Here is a 7,508-nt window from a genome sequence, read left to right as displayed (position 1 = left end):
CGTGGCTTAAAAAAAAGTGTTGGTGGGAAAGCGTAAAATGGTGGCGGCCATGTCGGCTTTGATTTACGGTAGTTTTGCCAAAGTAAGAGGAACCGCGGCATTAGAACCGGTTATAATTTTTGGGCATTTTACAAGAATAAAGTCGGAAAATACAAAAAAAAAAAAAAAAAAAAAAAAAAAACAAAAAAAAAATCGAAAAAAAAAAAAAAAAAAAAAAAAAAAAAAAAAGACAATAAAAAAATCAGTCAAATTCTTAATTTTATGAGCCAAGTGGTAACACTATGAGAATAAAAGATGAAACTCATTATTTTACTTCTGTACAAAAACAACCACATTCTCCGCACAATACAAACTTTTATTTCCTCATTGTGTTACAATTTCAGTCTCGGAACTTTGACATTTTTTATTTCCTCTCCCCCTTTTCAGCATGTCCCCAACACACTCCTTTGGTAGGTTTTGAACATGATTAGTGTTGAGGTTTTGTGTACACAACGGAGGGCATGGTGGCAAGTTTGGAGTCATTTGAGTTGATAGTGAACACACACACACACATACACGCACACGCACACACACACACTCACACACACACACGCACACCACCAAGGAGTCCTTCAGAGAAGAAATGAGCTTGAAGGTGGAGAGTCAGTGCTATGTGCCTGCTCTGGAGTACTTCGAGAAGATCAATAAAACTAGATATCAATAATTTACAATGTCGTGTACCTATTATATGTCGTGAGGAGGGTTTCTTTCATTAGTGTTGAAGACGAGCGCTCCCTTTGCCCGCTAAGGGCAGCCGAGCGGAGTCCACAGGACTTTACTTTGTTCTTGATCCACTATAGTCATGATCTGAGTGCAAATGTACGGGAGGGAGCCACCTTGGACGATACCTGTGACGGAGACGTGTTGCATTTCAACAAACTGAAGCAATGGATATGCACTCGCGCGCGTGCGCGCACACACACACCTGTGAAGAACTTGCTGTAGTCGAGCTCGATCTTCTGTGCACTTTCAAACTGCTCCTTGGAATGTTTCTGAGACACTTTGTCCCGCAGATAAACAGGATCTTTCTGCTCCCTGGGGACAAGAGTGGATACCTCCGTTATGTCGATGTAGTGGAGATAGAGTGTTTTTCATCATTTGACTTTTCCTGACTTCTGGAGGGAGGCCAAAGCAGTGACGCACTTTGGCTCAAGCATGTGTAGGATAACTGACATAAAAGTTCCTTCTTTTTATCATGCTCACATAATGCACATTTATATGTGTGTGTGTGTGTGTGTGTGTGTGTGTGTGTGTGTGTGTGTGTGTGTGTGTGTGTGTGTGTGTGTGTGTGTGTGTTATGGTGCCACTTACTTGATCTGCTTGGCATTTTTGTAGCGGACAAAAACAACAATGGGATAAATGTGAACACTGTGGAGCCTCTCGATGGCATGCGGTGCAATGTCCAGCAAACAGTGACAACCCTGCAATGGAAATCAAATAAAATCCATCTTAAGTGAGTTAAAAAAAAATGCTGTTTGCAGATGTCTTTATTGATATCAAAGATGAAATACAACAAACCCTCATCGCTAGAGATTAGGAACAGACAAAAGAAGAGTTATGTTGGATGAAATCTTGTTGAAATGGGGCAAATACCTTGTCTGTTGTTTCCTTTATGGACGCAACGGTGGTCACATCGAAATGGCCGCTGCGGCGCTTGTAGTCTATGAAGAGGCAGTCCTTGACACCTCGCTCAATGGCTTGTTGGGACGCCTTCATGACTTCTGCAGAAAAAAACAGAAAAAAAATAATTTGCTTATCTATTACAATTAGGCCTGCAGTTATCGAATATTTTGGTATTTGGAGATCCTACTGAAAATTTGAATTAAATAATCAGGTATTTGAATAAAAATACAAAATATGTATATTTTTTGCTTGGTTAAAGATCCAGAAGACAAAAAAAATGTTGCCACTAAATATTAAACAGCCAACTAGTTTTCATTCATAGATAACTGCGGAATGCAGAACACAATTTTCCTCAAGAAACAGTAGTGAGAATTTAGATAACTCTCTCCCCAGAGGTTTTGGTCCATGACACAAAGTGACATCAGAAGCACAGTAGCAAATTTGCTGGCTAAAACAACACAGTTGAGTAAGCTTGGCTTATTAAAAAAGTGATCAGTGAACGGTAAATGTGTCAGGATGCCATTGAGTCATTTACGTCTATTAACCAGAGTGCTGCTAGGCGTACGGCTGGCGCCGTACAATACTGGGTCAACTTATTTAAGTTTTTTTTTTGGGGGGGGGGGGTTGCCCTTCATTAGTGATTGAACATTATTTCTGGGCAACGTATTCTTGTCATCGGAAGCAACAAATTTTAGACAAATTTTAGTAAATACACTTTACATTGGTATTTATTATTTGATCATAGTAAAACTGATATGGTCATTTAAAAAAAAAAAAAAAAAAAAAAGAGTTGGGTAATTATGGTATTAGGTTAATATTGGCTATCTTCTGCCATCTAATGGAAGAGCACTGCACTGTTCCGGAACATTCCATATGCACGGTGTATCATGCTTCTTTCTGTTACACATCTCATTGTACCAAAATCAATACAGATATTTACTACAGTGTGAAACTTCACCTAGCACACATCGGAAGAACTTCCCCGGAGACTCTTTGACCAGCATCTCCTTGACGGGGTCCGTCAGTGGGCCGAGTACGAGCACGGGTCTGGGGGAGGCGCACTCCACCTTCTGGACCCTCTGGTAGGCCAGGCTAACACAGTCTATATACAAAGAACACACGTGATGATGACCTCACCAGGGAGCTCGGTGAGGTTCCGACAGGGTCGGCCTGCGCTCACCTTCCAGGAAGGGGATGGAGTCAGTGCTGATGGTGTCCAGAGCAACAGTCTCCTTGCTGTCTTTGGAGCTACTGCGCTTGTGCTTCTGCTTCCTCCTGAAGAAGGAGCGGCGGGCGGCGGCTGAAAGCGTCTTGCCAGATTCTTCCTTCATCTCAGTCACGCTGTGTCGCCGGTAGAACTCTTGGTCCATCCTGGAACGTCAGAGCCCATGTTAATCATTATTGTGGTTCATGTAGCAAAAAAAAATAAATAAAAATTTAAATAGATGTACAAATGCCACAACCTGTACAGAACATTTTTTTTCCTGGACATTATACTGGTCAACGGCAACTTTTTATCAGAAATGGCATTGGGTCCCTAAACGTATTTTTGATGCTGATTTAAAAAAAATGTCCAATTCTTTTCCAGCACTTCGGAATTTTGAGAAAAGTTCTTTCTTAAGTTTGACCTATAAGAGTTTCAGCAATAAGACTTTTACCACGCGTTGCAATTTATAGCTTTGACGTTTCAATAAATAAATAAATACAGAAATAAATCCACTCGCTGCTGAACCTAACCCTTAATGCATAAAAATGTCAGTTTTCTGATGAGTAGAACAGGGGTGCCCAGTCATTTTTGACCGGAGCTCTACTTTTCAAGCAGCCAACCTGTTGCGACAGACCTGTTACGGGGCGCGTGCACGCACACAAACACACACACACACACGCGCGCGCGCGCGCGCGCACACACACACACGGCATGATGAGCAACAGCCATAACCGACTAACATGAACGAAACAGAAAAAGCAGATAGAAGACAGACTTGGGTTTGTGAAAAGGAAATCACTGCCTTTTTTCGTAGCACAGGGAGACAAGGGTCGCACTTTTGTAGCGTCTTAAGTGGAGAAAAACATCACGATTGTTGCTCGCGTGTATTGCATGTCTTTGCCAATGCCATCGGTGAATTGCAGATCAAACTATGAGAATAAACCAAAAATATCTCCAAGTCTTTGATCGCTCGCTGTAATTGCAGACTGCTGGCCGCTAACAACTTCCTGTGATGCAAGTCAACTTGGGACCAGTCTGTGTTTGTATTGTGCGTTCAGTGCATTGTATTCTCTACCCACATGTACTTGCTGGGGATCTGCCCCCTCTGGATCTGCTGCGCGTTCTCATCCAGCTGCCAGGCCATCCATGTCCCGAAGCTGCCTTTTGGTAATGACTCGTCCACGTACAGGATGTCGTCCTTCTTGAACGTCAGGTCCCCCTCCGCCTCGCCCACGCGGTCGTAAAGTGCTCTGGGAGTGGGGCAGAGGCGGATACGCGGCGAGTTTATGTTTAGGATGGTGGAGAGGTGAGGCGAGGCGAGCGTAAAGTTGATGAGGCGGCAGATGCAACGGCAGTTTGGCGGGTGAACAAGATAATGAGATCGGGAAAGATGAGTATATCTACACACGCTGTAGGTCTCTCTTGGGTCTCGCAGCCTCCTAAGTAATTCCCCCAGCAGCCTATATTTGATAGCCAGGCAGACTGGGTGTATTCACTGCATATGACATCACACACTTGCCTATATGACAAGTGACTGAGGCAGCTGCTGTGACACTGATCACCTCGCACTCTCCCACTGAACACTCCCAACAATAAAACTATTTGTAATCGGGATGTTCGATTCTAATCGGGATGTTCAACATGTTTTCAACATGTTTTCAGACTGACACCAGGATTCACTCTGAATACTTGCCGATAGAGAACTGATACCTCCCGTACTTCTGATATCTAACATTTCATTGAAGACAACGACAACATACTTGAAGAAAGACCTTTCTTTATGAATCAGACGATGATTCGCCGATGTGTCCAACTGCTGTAGTATAGTGCAACTAATGCTAAGTAGGATTTACTTGATCTTAGAGTTTGTTTGTCTGAAGTATCGGTGACTGGTATCGGCAGCCTCCATGAATACCAAAACCTTAAAATAAGGCTGATATCAGCACAGATACCTTGTATCGGTATTAACCCTAATTTAACCAAATCCGATCATCCCAGAGGGTATTCCAGTGTTTCAGTAAGGACCTGGAAAAGCCCGAGCGGCAACCTTAAAAGGGTGTCGGTGGTGGTGGAGTGAGGGCAGAGAGATGAGGTAACCTAAATTGGACATTTAGAATCATATTGAGGATGTGGGATTTAATTGGTTAGATGCGAAAGATCCCTGCTTGTCCAAGGGCCGCTCCGGTGGTTGCTTTAAATAGCAACGTGGACACACACGAAGACGCTTGGGGAAATTTAAGTGGTCTTTTCACACTGAGCATGTGTGTAATGTGCTCTTGTGTGTGTACCTAATATAAAAGCCATCTCCTGGAACGTCTTTGAGCACATTGAACTCATCCGCCCGATGCTGCACCTTGAACGTGACAGTCTCCGACGGCTTCAACATCTCCACATAGACTTCTTCTGCCGTCTTGTTCTTCATATTCACAGAGTTATACTGCAAAATGAGCCAGGGACAAAATAAGGGGCAGTGTTATTACCGGTAGTGTGCACTTATCTGAGAAATGATTTGCTCCATCTTATGTGGGCGACACAAGCTTTCAGTTGAATTAAAGAGGCGCCGTATTGGTTTGGGCCACGGGCGAGGAAGAGAGCAAACAGAAGGGAAAATTGGAGGACAAAAAGGGTGACTGAGCTGCATGCTAATTAGCAATTCCTTTCATAGACGGAGGGGGCAGGCCAGAAATGCTTCATTATTATTAATATGATTTGGTATTTTACGCGCACGTGCGTCGCCCAAACGGAACGAGAGAAAGCTGACAGGGGGGATCAATGGAGACTAATGACCAGTTAAAAAAAAAAGAAAGGAGACTGTTATCTGTGCTTGACTCCAAAGTCATGACAACACTTGTGAAATGTCAGGAGACAAATGCTTTCAAGATATACTCTCTCTTACTCTTTGAGATCTGGTGTTGGAAATCTACAGTAGACGTGACTTTCATTCAGCTTGTTTAAACTCCCTCAAAATTCCAACGCAATACATTACAGGACGCTGTTTCATAAGAAATAATGTAAATATGAATTTATCATTCAGATATAATCATCGATTCATTTCAAAACAATGAGCGGCTAATAACATCGTTTACTTGCAACATTATTTTCTATAAGGTGTTAATTGTGAAAACAACAACTGTTGGCAACAGGTGCAAAAGTGGTGGAGACCACGTTTAAAGTGTTGATAGTTTTCACCGTGAATCATTGAATGCACTGCGCATGAATTTAGCATGTTTGGCAAAAACAATCTTGGTTGCGATTGGGGAGTAGATCAACTTTTACATCCACTTAGCAGGTTTTGCACATATAAACATTTGGTAAATCAAGACCCGAAATGTGCGCAATTACCTCCAGAATCAGGTCACCTGGACGCAGGCCGTCAGCCCCTCTGGCAGGACTGTCTTCATCCAGACTATCTATGTAGACGCCTCGCAGGTTCCCTCCACATAGCGTGATTCCCACCTCTACTCCGGGCCGGTGCACCGTCACCAGCCGCGGCTCGCCCGCTTTCTTGTTGCCATCAGAGTGCATTCTGGGAAGCAACAGGGACAGACGGTGTCATTGCGGGACCTAAGAGGCTTTTTTCTCTTGAGTCATTTTATGCACACAGGTGAGATTGTATTTACCTGATATAGTTTTGGGGGCTGGTGGTGGGCGTGGTTTGTTTAGAGGATGGCGTGAGGGTGCCCTCGTCCTGTTCGCTGAGCGTATCGATGGCTGTGTGATTTTCCGGTGTGGCAGCGCCACTCCCCTGCGGCGTGGATTGAGTACTGACTGGCTCGAGACGGGAGCTACAACCAAGTAATAGACGATAAGCAAGCACAAGCGATTGTCCGTGTCCATGAGATTAGAGTTTATAATTAGCTGTAAGGAGAGGCGTGCTGGGAACAAAATTCGACCCGGGACTATGGATCTACGGCGGCCCTCATTTGCCGAAAAAATAATCGTCGAGGTAGGGGCATGTATGTGTGCATGTGTGTGTGTTGAAAGGGTGGCTTTTTAGCGGGTGGCTGTGATGCCCAGGACCGGCTCGTAAATACTTTGGCCGCTTGTGGAGGCTCTCAGTCGTACAGGAAAGTTCCATCGTAGAAAGGGTTCTGTCAGTCGTCATCTGTACCTGTGGGTAAAAAACAAAAAACAAAAAACAAAAAAGGACGTTTCGCTTCTCTCACAGAAGCTTCGTCAGCGGTAGACAACCCTGAAGTCTCCGTGAAGACTCCGGGAAGTTGCTCTGCGCTAAAAAGCTGAGCGTGGCCTGTTTGAGGACTGGGTGGGGATGGTTAGTCACGCCCCTATTGGTTTATTAGAGGCCCATTGGTTTCTAAATTCCCTATCATTGGGTCTTGATTAGGCCTATTGTTTGGGCTAAGGCTGAATAGCTACTTTCAGTTAGCCTGATCAGCATGTCTATGTCCCTTACTGGTCAACAAGTTATTGTAAATAGGAGACAGGTTAAATCTGATACCTCCTTCACGGTTCAGAGAGGGTGAAAAATTTTTAACAAAAATCGCTTCTTTTACCCCCCTTTCAAACCATCTCTTTTCTGTTCCTAGGATTTTTACTTGTTCATCTTCAATTGTGTGGTTTGTTTCTTTTAAGTGTGCGTATACTGCACTTTTGTTATCATTGTTTTTCCATTTGTGTT

General features: G+C 43.7%; 1 protein-coding gene across 4 annotated transcripts in view; it reads right to left on the bottom strand.

The window, feature by feature from the left end:
* Positions 1-358: 358 nt before the first annotated feature.
* Positions 359-7,508, bottom strand: part of dlg5a (discs, large homolog 5a (Drosophila)) — a 56,730-nt gene continuing 49,580 nt past the window's right edge. For all 4 annotated transcript variants that reach the window (XM_019864058.1, XM_019864057.1, XM_019864059.1 and 1 more), the window contains 10 exons: positions 6,490-6,654; positions 6,212-6,395; positions 5,158-5,306; positions 3,949-4,119; positions 2,843-3,033; positions 2,621-2,764; positions 1,633-1,760; positions 1,351-1,460; positions 965-1,074; positions 359-887 (listed from right to left, as the gene is read on the bottom strand). In XM_019864058.1, the coding sequence (XP_019719617.1) occupies positions 784-887; positions 965-1,074; positions 1,351-1,460; positions 1,633-1,760; positions 2,621-2,764; positions 2,843-3,033; positions 3,949-4,119; positions 5,158-5,306; positions 6,212-6,395; positions 6,490-6,654 (1,456 nt within the window). In that variant the 3' untranslated portion in view covers positions 359-783. The remainder of the gene's footprint in view (positions 888-964; positions 1,075-1,350; positions 1,461-1,632; positions 1,761-2,620; positions 2,765-2,842; positions 3,034-3,948; positions 4,120-5,157; positions 5,307-6,211; positions 6,396-6,489; positions 6,655-7,508) is intronic.

The sequence above is a fragment of the Hippocampus comes genome, unplaced genomic scaffold (genome assembly GCF_001891065.2).
Source record: "Hippocampus comes isolate QL1 unplaced genomic scaffold, H_comes_QL1_v1.1 scaffold57, whole genome shotgun sequence".
In the NCBI taxonomy this organism is placed as follows: Eukaryota; Metazoa; Chordata; class Actinopteri; order Syngnathiformes; family Syngnathidae; genus Hippocampus; species Hippocampus comes.
The sequence above is the reverse complement of the archived record's forward strand: the minus strand, read 5'-3'. Positions and strand labels throughout refer to the sequence as shown.